This window comes from Acomys russatus, chromosome 29 (genome assembly GCF_903995435.1).
Source record: "Acomys russatus chromosome 29, mAcoRus1.1, whole genome shotgun sequence".
In the NCBI taxonomy this organism is placed as follows: domain Eukaryota; kingdom Metazoa; phylum Chordata; class Mammalia; order Rodentia; family Muridae; genus Acomys; species Acomys russatus.
Genome location: NC_067165.1, coordinates 6,579,831 through 6,595,312, shown reverse-complemented (window position 1 = coordinate 6,595,312; position 15,482 = coordinate 6,579,831). Strand labels below are relative to the sequence as shown.

Genomic DNA, 15,482 nt, shown 5'->3' with positions numbered 1-15,482 from the left:
GGGCTTTTTGAAAGCACTGCTACGGAAATATTGAAAACCCTACCACCTCTCTGACTCCCGGAAGTGACACTGCCTCCTCCTTCACAGCTCCTTCAGAGCGCACCAGATTTCGGCCGCTCCCACGAGCTCTGCAGGCGATGGGTTCAAGGCAGATCTTGTCTTTAAGGAGATCGAGAAGAAGCTACAAGAGGTAAGAGCCTCAGATAAAGCATCAGCAGGGGCTAGAGCCTGGGCCGGGAAGCAAAGGGCTTCACCTGATGCTGGCGGGAGTGCAAGGTGATGTCCCTTGTCACGTGCTGAAATATTTTGTGTTTCAGAATCCTGAGTGTCTCAGGAGGCTTCTTCGCGTAATCCTAGTAAGACTACATTTCAAAAACACACACAACTCCAGATTTGCTTTGTTTAGCTTTTTGAGACAGTTTCTCAGTGCAGCCTGGCTGTCCTGGAACTGGCTTTGTAGACCAGGCTGTCTTTGAACTCAGAGATCCACCTCCTCCACCGCTGCCTCTGCTGAGATTAAAGGCATGTGCCCCCCTACCCGACACACATCTTCAGATTTGAATGTAAAGACTACAATGAATAGTGTTTAAAATCCTTTTCTTTTCAGTTTTCTTTGTCAGGAAGATAACCAGTTGTGGGTATAATTCAGATGTAAGGAGTTCTCATTTATCTTTATTTATTTATTTATTTATTTATTTATTTATTTATTTTGAGACAGATTGTCTTTCTGCCTCAGCTCTGAAGTACTGGGGTTGACAATGTAGTTAGCATACTCAGCCTTATAATTTCCTTTGGAATTAAAGAGACTTTAAAAATCGTTACAAAGGGTGGCTGGAGAGATGGCTCAGAAGTTAAGAGCACTGACTGCTCTTCCACAGGTTCTGAGTTCCATTCCCAGCACCCATGTGGTGGTTCACAGCCACCTGGTGCCCTCTTCTGGTGTGCAGGCAGAACACTGTATATGTAATAAATAAAAAAAAATAAATCTTAAAAAAAAAAAAAAAAAGGATTCAGGCTGGAGAGATGGCTCAGAAGCAAAGAGCACTGTCTGTTCTTCCAAAGGTCCTAAGCTCAATTCCCAGTAATTACATGGTGGCTCACAACCATCGATACCCTCTCATGCCCTCTTCTGGTATGCAGGTGTACATGCAGATAGAGCACTCATATAAATAAATAAATAAACAAACAAACCTTGGGTTAAAAAAGAGAGAGAGAATAAGATTCCACGAAACTGGAGAATTGGGGCTAAATTATGCCACCATTTAAATACTACCATTGATTTGGGAATTAATACTGATAATAACAGGAAGAAAGTCAGTGAAGAGCTCCAAGCCAAAAAAGGGGGGTGAGGTGGGGGGTTTGATTTAAGAGAGCAATGACTGGCCTGTCAGTGGTGGTGCACATCTGTAGTTCTAGCACTCAGGAGGCTCACAACCATCTATATAATGTGATCTGGTTCCCTCTTCTGGCCTGCAGGTGTACATGCAGGCAGAGCATTGTATACATAATAATAAATAAGTAAATCTTTAAAAAAAAAAATCATTCCAAAGGATATTTTAAATGAATCTTTTAAATATATATCATATCAAAATTCTTTATTACTATTTATGTTTATTAGTGTATAAATGTTAGGTTTTATAATGGCATTTTCAAACAAAATATGTTTTTGTTGTTTATCTTGTCCTCATCTCCTTTTCCTCAGAATTATTTTTTAAATGGAATTATTTATTGGCTTTTTTCCCTATGACATGTGCCTCATATCGTTCTTGCTGGCTACTAACTAGGTGGCCAAGAATGACATTATCGCTCTTGCCTCTGTGCCTGTGCTAGGGCTGCAGGAGTGCACCACCTGGTCCAGCTTTTTGTTTACATTTTTCAAAATCTTTATTTGCTACTTATTTTTTTTGCAAAAAGCATTCTAATTTTAAAAGTTCACATTATACGGGAACACATAAAAAAGAGAGAATTTTTAGGTAGATTCAGAGATGGCTTAGTAGTTAAGATGGCTGCTCTTACAGAGGACGTGGCCTGTGTTCCCAGCACCAACATATTAGCTTAAAACAGTAGGTAACTCCAGTTGCAGTGGATGCAGCGCCCTCTTCTGGCCTCTCCAGGCACATGCGCAATGTACTTACATAAATGCAGCCAAAACATCATACATATTAGACTCTGACACCCTCATACAGAGATACATGCAGGCAAAATACCAGTGCGTATCAAATAAATAAATACATAAATAAATAAATAAGACCATGTCTAAATTCATTAATAATGTTATTAAAATTAAGTAAAAACAAAATTAATCTTTTTGTTGTTGTTGTTGTTGTTGTTGGTTTTTTTTTTTCTCGAGACAGAGTTTCTCTGTGTTATCTTGGCTGTTCTGGACCTGGCTTTGTAGACCAGTCTGGCCTCGGACACACAGCGATCTCCCTGCCTCTGCCTCCTGAGTGCTGGGATTAAGGCACGCACCACCACCGCTCAGCAAGGTTAATCTTTTTTTAAAAAGAAAAGAACACTGTCAAAATTTACCAATTATGCCACCTAGAGTTCACCAAAATGTTAACATGGTGAACATTCTATTTGTCATCCTTTATGATGTGTATGAACTAGAATATTATATAACCAGGACCATATGATATATGTTGGGTTTATTGTACTACACATGAAAATCTATTTTTATGTACCATAATTAGTTACATTTTTTCTTAGATTTATTAATGTGTGTGGGTGTTTCACCAGCATGAACTAGAATTGTGCTGTGTGTGTGTGTGTGTGTGTGTGTGTGTATGTGTTACCATGTGGGTGCTGGAGGTCCAACCCAGGCCCAATCCTCTGCAAGAACAAGTGGGTTTTTTGGGGCTTTTATGTTTTTACAATTTTATTTATTTATCTTATGTTAATGGGTATTTTGTCTGCATGTATATCTGTATACCAGAAGAGGACATTGTATCTATGGCACTATAGTTATAGATAGCCGTGAACTGCATGTGGTTGCTGAGAATTGAACCCAGGACCTCTGGAAAAGCAGTCAGTGCTCTTAACCACAGAGCCATCTCTCCAGGACACTCATAATATTAGTTCTTGATAGATAAAAGACATACAAAGGCAATTAAAAAACAAGATACTCATATGCAAGATTAGGTATTTATTTCATTGTTTGAAATGTAGAACTCTCTTGGGATGTCACTATTGATTTTATATTTTTAACCAAACCAGACATAGTTACAGTCACAATCACAATTCAGATCACACATCTGAGAAGGTGATTAAAATAGACTGAACTAAACAAAAGGAATCAAGGCTTTAGGCTGGTGTTTCACTCCTGGTAAAGCCACAGAGGGAAAGGCAAACACTGAGTGCTTTTCATGAGTTCTTTACGGTAGGGCAGAGGACTTCTAACATCTGAGTGTGGGCCTTGCCAGTGACCCAGGATCTTCATAATGATCAACAGCCTTCCACAGCTGGAGCAGAGCTGGGCTGACGGCTCCAGGCATGGCTCTGGGACAGGAGCTGCAGGACTGTCAGGCTGCCATCTTGGGGGTGACCTCATTATGTTTTCGCTTGTAGTATGCCTTGTGGCTGTTCATATAGGCCCTTCGCATGCTTTTTAGTATATCATACATATTTGTATATTTGTGCCATAATTTATGTAATTGGCCTCTTATGGTGACTATCAGATTACATTTAAATTTTGCAAGTACGATATTCCTGTAAATTTTCTTTTGTACTTACTTTAAATAATTGAAAGACAGAATTGGGTAGTTAAGTGTGTACATTTTACATTTTAGTCTAGCTTGCCAGACTCCCACCAGGAAGAGGGGGATACTCTGCAACTTACTAACAACTCAAGAGAGTGATGCTTTTTCCTCCACACTAGCTTCTCCAGTACTATGCTGGCTTCTTATATTAAAATCCCTGCCAGCCTAGTCAAAAAGAGGTAGCTCACTGCTGTGTTTTCAGTGCCTTTCATTACTGAGTGTCCCCAGTAAAACGAGGAGCTCCATGAGGACCTGGTTCACAGGTCACATCAGAAGATTGGGTTAGAGATTACCTGTGTGCAGTCAGGCGGTGTGCACCTGTCATTGAGGACTTCCTCACTAGCCTTAAGAAAGCGGTGCTGTCTCAGGTTTGCGCTATGCTTTTAGCTGTGCGAGCTTATGCCTATTGCTCTCACTTTAATTCTGTACTCCTTCATAACCTTATCCCTAGTCTGTTTTTTCTTTCCCACGATTGTCAGTTTCCTCAGTGTTCACAGTGCTAGAAAGTGAAAGTCTGGACTCTTTGTCAGTTAATGCAGTTTCTGCCGTAGTGGAGGGAGGTGAGCAAGAGGTTTTATTTCCACCTTTGTCTTTCTCAGCAGGGCTCCACTGGCCTTCTTTGAATTCTGTCCTCAGTTTTCCTCCTATTGCGTTTACCACAGCAATTGCTCCCTGACCTTCAGTCCACTCAGAGAGCATTTTTCCTCCCATAGGAGGCACTTACGAGTTCCTGGTAGTAAGATCCCAGCTTTGCAACTGTGTTTTTTCCTCTTTTAACCCTCTCACCTACTTTCACTCCCACTGCAAGTGAAAATGCTCTGTTGACTGAAGAGTATGGGTTTGTAAGAGGATCCTTTAGTTCTCCAAAAAGGAACAAACAGCAAGTGGGAATTATTTTACGTCTGTGCGCTGTAAGTGGTGGAACCTGTAAACGCTTGCTGTGATTTTCTGCTCTAACTCACTGGTGTCTGCTCCTGGCTGACTCATGAGGCACTGTGCAAGCAGGCAGACACACCTGGAAGTGCCTGACCACTGGCTCCAGAAGGCCCTGAGTGCTGAGGGGAAATGGACCGGTGCCTATTGAGACAAGTGGGAGCAGACTAAATGCTGTAGACCCATGCCTGCTTTCTGGTGGGCTGGAGGCTAGTAACTGTAAGAAGGCGGCTAACACAGCCACCCTGCTGACTAGTAAAAGGTAGTAATCAGTAGGGAGGGTGCAGAGAAATTCGAACCCCTGTCACTGTTGGGAGGGTTGCAGAGCTGGTGTAACTATTTTGAAAAGGTTTGGCAGTTTCTTACGACTCAGCAGTTTCCTTCTAACTACCTGTCTAAGAAATGAGAGCCTCTGTCCACATAACGTCCATTATTCATAGAAACCAAACTGTGAAAACAACTAAAAGGGGGCTGGGGAGATGGCTCAGTGGGTAAAATACTGGCTGCACAAACATGAGCAGCCAAGCGCCCGTGGAAAGGCAGAGTGCGGCGTGGGCTTCCAAGCCCTGGTGCTCGCCGGAAGACACATGGATTCTGGGAGCTGCTGGCTGGCCAGGCTAGCTGAACCATTGAGAGACCTTGTCTCAAGGAGGTGGAAGCTGGGCATGGTGCCACACAAGTGCTGGGGAGCACTCGGGAGGCAGAAGCAGGGGGATTTCTGTGAGTTTGAGGCCAGCCTGGTCTACATAGAGAATCCAGGACAGCCAGGGCTACATAGAGAGACCCTGTCTCAAAATAAGCAAGCAAACAAAAAAGAAAAGAAAGTGGAGAAACAGGTGATAAAGACATTGGTCTCTGTCATCTGTGTGTGCCTGCGTGGGTGAGCACCTTTCCCCATGTGTGCATCCGAATACATCACAGACATAAACATGCACACCAAAAACATAAATAGACAAACAAATAAGCCACAGTCAGTAGAATATTATATGATCATAGAACGGAGAGGGGTCTTCTGAGGAATAGGGGAGGAGGGTGTGGAAGAGGGAGGAAGGATGGGCTGGGAGGTGAGGAGGGGTGGGGCTGTGACCAGGATTAAAGTTAATAAAGAAATAAATTTAAAAAAAAAAAAAAAAAAGGAAAGAAGTACTAGTTGGTGCACAATCCAGCATGAACCTTGAGAGCCTGCTAAGTGAAATAGGCTGCTCATCGAGTGCACATTGTACGGCTCTGTGTATAGGAAATGTTCAGAATGAGCCAGTTTGTAGAAACAAAATAGTTTTGTGGTTTTCAGAAGCTAGTATCAGAAAATGGCAACCGATTGCAAGCGGGTGTACGCTTACGTGAGAAAGTGAGAGTGTTCTGAATTAGTGACGTTAGGGCTGCACTGTATCTTAGTCACTCTCCCCATCACTGTGACCACACACGTGACATGGCAGTTTAAGGAGAGAAGGGTTGATTGTGCAGACTGAGCATGGTGGAAAGGCATGGTTGCCGGAGCACGAGTCATCACATCCGCAGCCAAGAGCTGCTCGCAGAGAGAGAAGTGCTGGTGTTCAGCCTGCTTCTCTTTCCATTTGGTCTGAGATCCCAGCACATGGGATGGCTGCCACCCATATGCAGGGTGGGGTTTCTCAGTTAAACCTCTGGAAATGCACTCACAGACAGCAAGGTGTGTGTCTCCTGTATGGCTGTAAATCCTGCCAAGTCAATAATGAAGACTCTGGACCGGGTGTGGTGTCACACGCCTTTAATCTCAGCACTCGGGAGGCAGAGGCAGGCGGATGGCTGTGAGTTCGAGCCCAGCGTGGTCTACAAATATCATATAAAGAAAACTCACAGCCTGGTCTACAAAGTGAGTCTAGGACAGCCAGGGCTACACAGAGAAACCCTGTCTCGAAAAACCAAAATAAGCCAGGTGGTGGTGGTGCACTCCTTTAATCCCAGCACTTGGGAGGCAGAGGCAGGTGGATCTCTGTGAGTTCAAGGCCAGCCTGGTCTACAAAGTGAGTCTATACAGAGAAACCCTGTCTCAAAAAACAAAATCAAAAACAAAAACAAAAAGAAGATTCTGTCATACGTATCTTAGAGCATACTAAGAAAGGTATCAAACCGGGTAGTGAAAAGAGTGCATTTTATAGGGTCTAAATTATACCTTAATTGCTGTTATACACACACACACACACACACACACACACACACACACACACACACACACACACACGTAAAAAAGATTTTTCTTTATAGAAAAAGAAAAGGGCAAACCGCATATGGCTATACGGTGGCACACACCTTTAATCCCAGCACTCGGGAGGCAGAGGCAGGCTAGAAAAGTAGATGGTCTCCACCTCCTGTAGATTAGGTTCTCACTGTGCAGCCTAGGCTGGCCCAGAACTCACTGTTTAGCTCAGGCTGGCCTAGAACTGGCAGCCCTCCTGCTTCAGTAGGATTACAGGCATATACCATTACATCTGTTTTTCTGCCCCCACCCCGCTGGATTCAGAGTGTCTCTGGGTAACCCTGGCTGTTTCTGGAACTTGCTTTGTAGACCAGGCTGGCCTGGAACTCACAGAGCTCTCTGCCTGCCTCTGCCTCTTGAATGCTGGGATTACAGGTGTGCGCCATCGCTGCCCAGCTTTGATTCCCTTTTTTTTTTTTTTTTAATTAGAAATTTTATTTACCATTAGCATCTGTGTGCATGATGTGTGTATATGGCAGGTAATGTGTGCTATGACCTGTGGAGGTCAGAGGAAACTTTATGGAACTTGTTCTGTCTTCCCGAGGAGTAAACTCAGGTCATAGGCAAGCGCTGAGCCATCTCTCCAGCCCTTGCTTTTCTTTAGGGCGAGGTGCCCGCGCTGTGGTCGTCTTTGATTGTCCACTGCGCCAGCAGCTCCTGTGTCCCTGTGCTCCCTTTATTGGATGGATTTGTCACCGCAATGCAGAGTGCTGGCAGCCTGTGTTGGTCTGACCCCCTCGCTACTGTAATTTTGGTGCTTGGACCAGAGTCTGGGGCCATAAATGTTTCAAGATGAAGAGAGCAGAGCGAGAGGAAGGGAAAGAGAAGGAAAACTCATCTGCTAGAGATCGCTGTGACGCTTTCTGTGTTAGGCCAGCGCATTCCCAAGATCCACAGTGAAGAGGCAAAGGGAGTATTGCTTACCTAGTTCTTTATACTAAGACAGGAATTAAACTTTAAAAGAAAGCTTTGGCTTCGGAATCACTTTAAGTCTTGATTGTGGAGAACCAAAATTAGAAGGTAAAGAACTGACTTTGGGTCAGAGGCTGGCGGTGCCCACACTTAGACATTGGGGAAACAGAGGCTGTCACCAGAAGGCAGCGCTGCCATGCGGTAACCCTTCTTCCGTCAATACAGCTGCGTTTCAGAGTTGACCGATGGGGAATTGTTGCCTTTCTCTTTGACTTCTGAGCAGATATCCTATGGGTGCTTGGGATTATGCCATTCCAGCCGCTCCCATCACGTACCTGTTAAAATATTTATGTGAAGCCAGAGGTGGGGACGGAAAGTAATTCCCAGTGTCACTTCTGTTTCCAGGAAGGGGAGCAGTTTGTGAAGAAAATCGGTGGCATTTTTGCCTTCAAAGTGAAGGACGGCCCCGGGGGCAAAGAGGCCACCTGGGTGGTGGACGTGAAGAACGGCAAAGGGTCGGTGCTTCCCAGCTCAGGTCAGTGACCTCACACGACGGTGGCACGGGGTTTCCCGCTGGGAACTTACAGTCTGCCCAGGTGTTCCCACAAAGGGTCGGTGCTTCCCAGCTCAGGTCAGTGACCTCACGTAGAGCAACGCCACGGCGACGGCGACCTTCCCGCTGGGAACTTACAGTCTGCCCAGGTGTTCCCTCCCACAAAGGCCTGCAGTAGAGGTCACAGGTCCTGGGAAAGGACTGTTCAATCCTTGGGAACACACCCTCCAAAGTCAGGGAGACTTCATACAAGAGATATTAGTCTCAGGCTGCACTTAAACACATCTGGCTTGGATTTCTGGCCCTGTCACTCCAGGTCTGACCTTGGTCTAGTTATTAAACCTCTGAGTGAACTGTGATGAAACAGAGTGACCAAAGCAACTTGAAGAGCAAACGGTTTATTTCACTCACAGTTTCTTTCTTTCTTTTTTTTAAAATTATTTATTATGTATACAGTATTCTGCCTGCATGTACACCTGCTTTCCAGAAGAGGGCACCAGATCTCATTGTGGATGGTTGTGAGCCACCATGTGGTTGCTGGGAATTGAACTCAGGACCTCTGGAAGAGCAGCCAGTGCTCTTAACCGCTGAGCCATCTCTCCAGCCCTCACTCACAGTTTCATATCACAGTTCCATATAACAGTTCATCATCAAAAGCAGTGAGGACAGAAACTCAAGAGGGTAGGAACCCTGAGGCAGGAGCTGATGCAGAGGCCATGGGGGGGTGCTATTTACTGCCTTGCTCCCCATGGCTGCTCAGTTTGCTTTCTTTCTTTCTTTCTTTTTTTGGTTTTTCGAGACAGGGTTTCTCTGTGTAGCCTTAGCTGTTCTGAACTCACTTTGTAGACCAGGCTGGTCTCGAACTCACAGGGATCCTCCTTCCTCTGCCTCCTGAGTACTAGGATTAAAGACATGCACCACCACATGTGGCCCTCCGTTTGCTTTCTTATAGAACCCAGGACCATCAGCCCAGAGGTGTACCACCCACAATGGGCTGGGCCCTACCACATAAATCACTAATAAGAAAATGTTGGGGCTGGAGAGATGGCTCAGTGGTTAAGAGCACTGACTGCTCTTCCAGAGGTCATGAGTTCAATTCCCAACAACTACATGGTGGCTTACAACCATTTATAATGTGATCTGATGCCCTCTTCTGACCTGCAGGTGTACATGCAAGCAGAGCACTGTATACATAATAATAAATAAATAAATCTTAAAAGAAAAGAAAAGAAAATGTTCTACAAGTCTGTTTATAGCCTGGTCTCTTGGAGCCATTTTCTTTTCTCTCTTTTTTTTTTTTTGAGACAGGGTTTCTCTGTGTAGCCTTGACTATCTTGGACTCAAATTGTAGACCAGGCTAGCCTCGGCACTCATAGCAATCTACCTGCTTCTGCCTCCCAAGTGCTGGGACTAAAGGCGTGTACCACCACTGCCTGGCGGAGCCATTTTCTTACTCTCAAAATGACCGTAGCATGTGTTGTTGACATAAAAGTAGTCAGCACACCAAGCTTCGGTTTTCTTACCAGTAAACAGCCATAAATATTGCCTGTTTCATAGAGTATGTGTCCACTTGAGAGAGTTCTCGTTTGATTAGCCTGAGCCCACATTGTCCAGGGCATGGTGGATGACCGGCATACCTGGCTGTGTTCACTAGCTCCACTTTCTCTCATCCAATTTTTGAACCCATTCCATCTAGCTTTTATCCTGAGCTCTCCAAATGTGTTCTTGCCAAGGCACCTAACGATTGCCACTTTGCCAGCTGCAGTGGTTAATTCTAGCCTTCATATCACGTGTCTGTTTTTTATTTTTATTTTTAAAATTTATTTCCTGGCTGCACACTTGGGCTTGTCTTGATAATTTCTCCATCTCCTACGTTCTAGGCATTGGGGTGTTGCAAGGCTTAGTTCTGCTTCCTTCACTCCCAGGGGAGCTCATGTAGCCTTGTGTTTTAAAAACAGTTTGCTCATGACTCCCAGGTTGAGGTGTTCTCCATGGACCCACCGCTGAGTTCAGAGGTGACTGCATAGCTGACGAGTGTAGAGGACACCTGTCTTAGGGCGTTTCTCCTGCTATAACAAAATATCACAGACTGGGCAAATTAGAAACACAGGAAGCGTAGTTGGCTCCCACACAGAGCAGCTGCCTCTGGCATGAGGCTTTCTTACTGTTCTGAGGCAGTGGACGGGCAAGGGAAGTGAATGGGAGCTGAACCTCGTCATACCTGCTCCTGAGGTAATGGAATCTATTGCTGAGGGCAGAGCCGCCGTGGCCCTTAGCCCCTTTAAAAGGCTTTGCCACTTAATACGGCTACACTAGAAGCTAGATTTGAACTGTTTTCTGAGGGCACATTAAACCATGGCAACACCTAACATACCTTAAAGGTGTGTGTAAAACAACTCTGGGTCCCTCTCTCCCTTAAGGCATATACTCTTGTAGTCTGCCCTCTTCTCAAGAAGTTGTGTTTTCTTAGTTCCTCAGCCCCAAAGCTCTGACGTCGTCCTCGGCCCCTCTCCTTCTCATACTCCGTACTCTAATGCACCACTGAATCCTGTTTTCCACTAGTTCCCATTGGATCCGAGCTTTGTCCCTCTGCTCCTGTCCTTGTCCCTCACAGCTCTTCAGCCAGCAGCCTGATGAGCAAAAACCAGATTTGTATCCGCCTCTGCTCAAAGCCAGCCTTCAACTCCAAGTAGAATCAGAGTTTCTGTGATGACACCATATGACCTGGCCAGCTTTGTATCGCTGTGCTGTCTCTCCCTTGCTTTAGTAACTGGCCTCCTTGCTATAGTGTGAGCACGGCATGTTCGCATGTGACAGCTTCCGTCTGTTCTGTCTGCCTGGATCGTCTTTACCACACGTCTTCGTCGCCTGGTCTTTGCCCACAGGCCGCCTTTTCAGCAAGCCCTTCCCTAACCGCAGGTGCTTCTGCCTTACATTTCTCTAGAGTACTTACGACTCTCATGATTTGCTGCCACTCCCCCAGCCCCGGGAGTGCGCTCAGTGAAGGCAGAGGTTTTTTGACTGTTAGGTTACTGCTGCATTCCTGGTGCTTCAAGGAGCACCTGACACGTGGTGGGCCCTCAGAAGTGTGAGCAGTGCACAGAGGAAAGAAGGACCAGCACTTAGGCAGGAGCCATATTGCTCTGGTAGGTTTCTCTTGCTAGAGAGGGCCTGATAAATTTAGAAAGATGAAGGGCTGGGATCAGCTTACTAAAGATTTTTAAATGCCATGATAGGGGGTTGGAGAGATGGCTCAGAGGTTAAGAGAATTGGCTGTTCTCACAGAGGACTGAGGTTCAATCCCCAGTACCTACATGGTATCTCTTAACTGTTCATAGCTTCAGTTTTAAGGTATCAGACACTCTCATCTGACCTATGCAGGCACCAAGCACACATGTGCACAGACATATATGCAGCCCAAGTATTCATATACATAAATGATTATTTTTAAACTAAAAATAAACACCATGATAGGAACCTTGAAAGCTGTTTGATATCATTAAAGCTTTCTTTGTTTTGCTTTTTGTTTGTTTGGTTTTTTTTGTTTGTTTGTTTTTGTGTTTTTGAGACAGGGTTTCTCTGTGTAGCCCTGGGTGCCCTGGAACTGTAGACCAGGCTGGCCTCAAACTCAGAGACCCATCTGCCTCTGCCTCCTGAGTGCTGGGATTAAAGTTGTGGACCACCACACTGGCCACATTAAAGCATTTTAGGAAAAGTGACCAAGTTTGTTTTAGAGGAGGAAACTGGTACCCGTGGCTGCACTGGTCAGTTTCCAGCGCTGTGAGGACAGCAGAGCAGAGAGCTAAGATTCCTCTTGGCTCACAGTCGTCAGGAGCAGTTGGCTCCGTTGGGTCTGGGTATCCACGATGAGGGAAAGCATCATGGTGGAGGGTGCTCACCTGTGGCAGTCAGGACGGCCCTGCTGCATAAGGAATGCTTCCGAGGCACGCCCACAGTGAGTGACTTCCCCTAGGCAGGCCCCACCTCCTAATGGCCCATTCAGGCTTGAACTTACCTGTGAAAAAATTGTGACGTTAGAGTCCTCACGGCCCAGTCACCTGTCAGTGGTGCCACCAGCTGGAGGACAGCTTTGTCACACCTAAGCTGTGATAAACCTGAGAAACTGGAAGGGAGTGAGCTAGGGCAGAGAGAACATTTAGGAGGCTGGTGTTGCCAGATTGAGTGACAGCTTGGTGTGGCAGAGAGCAGAATGAGTGCTTGAGGGTGGGTGGCAGGAGCATTCAGCTGAGGGCACCGGGAGGCTGTGCAGAGGGAAGGGATGTGTTGCAGATGGTGCTGACTAAGGAGTCCCTAGAGGAGAGTGTGCCCACAGGAGCGCAGGTGGAGGAGTGGTCTTACGAGGGGTGCGCTCCCTCTTCCTGTAATTGTACTCAGGGATCCTACTCTTCAAAGAGAGAGGAGGTTGGCAAGGCTTCTGGGTCAGTGTGACGCATTTGGAGCAAGGGAGAGTGCTTAGGAGCAGTGCCTTATACACTGTTGAATAGCAGCAACAAACAAGGAGCCTGCCAGGCATGGAGGGTGGCTTTGCCACAAAGGTTCCTAAATTATAATCTTTTTTTTCTTTTCCCCCAAAAAAATGAGTGGGCAGAGACACTGTTTGCATTCTATGAGCTGCGATGTTGAGAAGGTATAAGAAGAAAAGCCAAAGGTGTCATCTAAATGCAGCTTTTAAAAATAGAAGATATTCTAAGGAATATAGTAGTGATTTTTGTTTTTGTTTTCAAGACAGGGTGTCTCTGTGTAGCCTTGGTTGTCCTAGACTCACTTTGTAGACCAGGCTGGCCTCGAACTCACAGCAATCCACCTACCTCTGCCTCCAGAGTGCTGGGATTAAAGGCGTGCGCCACCACACCCAGCTTTTTTTTTTTTTTTTTTTTTTTTTTTTGAGACAGGGTCTCACTATGTGGCCTTGGTGGCCTGAAACTCACTATGTAGTACAGGCTGTCTTTGGTAGACATCTACCTGCTTCTGCCTCCCAGGTACTGAGAGTAAAGGAGTGGGCCACCATGTCCAGCAGTAGTCACAATTAAAAAATAAAGAAAGATTAATAGTTACTTAGAATTATATTTCCTGGTATTTGTTAAGGCAATTTAAAAAATTGTCTTGTGTTTTTTAGTTGGTTCTTTGGTCATGAACATGGTTTGCTTATAGAAGGCTGTTACAGAACAGCCAAGATAACATAGAGAAGAAACCTTGTCTCGAAAAACAAACCAAGAAGAAGAAGAAGAAGGAGAAGAAGAAGGAAGAAGAAGAAGAAGAAGAAGAAGAAGAAGAAGAAAAAGAAGAAGAAGAAGAAGAAGGCGGCTGTTGAATGGTGTGGGAAAAGCCTTGCTCCCTGCACCAACACCTCCGTGTGCTTTCCTCCCTGTTTCAGGCGCCCAGCCCCAGGCCTGAATAGGGCTAACCTGGGCCAGGGTGATGTCTGCTAAACCTGACACCTGTTGGCAGCCAGGAGTCAAGTTGAGATGTGGGCTTAGCCTGTGAAAGCCACCACTGGAAACTGCCAGCTCCTCTTACACCCTCAACAAATGCCCATTTGTTAGCTATTAGCTATGTTAAAGCCACAGTAACATGGCCTGGTTTGAACTGGCGTTATGAGAAGTGCTAGTTCTTTTGGTGTGTACACAGCGTCAGGAGTTGTGCTTCTGTTAAAAAGTAAATTGAGATGTGCATTTTCTTCATCTGCTTCTAAGAGTATGGTAGTGAGTTCCTCCTCTCTCTTGACTTCTTTGAAACAACTCACACAGTATCTGTCTCAGAAGCCACAGTCTAATGTGACGTGCTGTTTCTTCATTCCTTCCTTCTGCTCTCTCTAGACCTTTTTGGACAACAGGGTAGAGAAGGCCCCGGGTCCCTTGTCCCCAGTACATTAGGACGAGCCTTGGGGGGCTCTCAAACCTGGGTTGATACCTTGGCCCAGTCTCCTGGCAAGGTGCATTCCCTCCCTGCATCTAGTTGCCTCCTCTGGAAACTGTCAGCAGTGCTGCTGTGGGAATCGATGTGATGGGGTGTCATCAAGCAGAATTTACGAGTTACTGGTTTCCTCCAATCAATATAGTAAGTACTAGGTTTTCTTAAACACACAGGCTTAGATGCATCCACTGGGTGACTGAGGCAAGTTACTTGATCTCTCACCTCACAGGGTTTTCATAAAGGTCAGACAAGAGCAGAGGTGTGACCTGCTCAGCACGGAATATGGTCACTACCCAGCGAGTGGGTCACCTCCTCTGCTTGTGGAGCCTTTCCAGGAGGAGCAGAATCAGGCCCAACTATCTCAGCTTGTTCGCTCCCCACCCCAGCTACTCTTGATATCATGTATTTGCAGTAGGGTTTGTCTCTCTGTCTTTCTTTTTTCCTTTTGGTTTTTCGAGACAGGGTTTCTCTGTGTTAGCCTTGGCTGTCCTGGACTCACTTTGTAGACCAGGCTGGCCTCAAACTCACAGAGATCCCCTTGCCTCTGCCTCCTGAGTGCTGGGATTAAAGGCGTGCGCCACCATGCCTGGCTTTCTTTCTTTCTTTTCTTTTTTTAGGTAGAATCTTGCTATGTACCCCTGGCTCTCCTAGAATTCACTAGGTAGGCCAGCCTGGCCTCTGCCTCCCACATGCTGGAATTAAAGGTGTGTGCCACCATACCACGCATCTTTTTGGTTTTTTGAGACAAGGTTTCTCTGTGTAACAAAGCTGTGGCTGTCCTGGAATTCTCTTTGTAGACTAGGCTGGCCTCGAACTTTCAAACTTATAAAGATCTGTCTCTGCCTCCTGAGTGCTGGGATTAAAGGTGTGTGCCACCACACTGGGTGAGACTTTTTTTTTTTTTAAAGAAAAATATTTTTCTTCTTAGCTATGTGTTTATGTGTCTATCTGTTTGTGGGTATGTGCAGGTGTGAGTGCTGGTGTCTGAGGACAGTGGATCTCCTGGAGCGGGAGATATAGACAGCTTTGAGCTTCCTGACTTGGGTGCTGAGAACTGGGAGTGGGTCCTCCGTTAGAGCAGCACACACTCTTCACTTCCGGAGCTTTTCTCTGCCTCTCCCGGCTGTTTGACACAAGGTTTTACTACGTGTCCCAG

General features: G+C 45.7%; 1 protein-coding gene across 1 annotated transcript in view; it reads left to right on the top strand.

The window, feature by feature from the left end:
- The window catches only part of Scp2 (sterol carrier protein 2), an 80,192-nt gene that overhangs the window by 57,689 nt on the left and 7,021 nt on the right, over positions 1 to 15,482 (top strand). The window contains exons 13-14 of the mRNA XM_051170924.1: positions 88 to 190; positions 8,245 to 8,374. Coding sequence (XP_051026881.1) covers positions 88 to 190; positions 8,245 to 8,374 — 233 coding nt within the window. The remainder of the gene's footprint in view (positions 1 to 87; positions 191 to 8,244; positions 8,375 to 15,482) is intronic.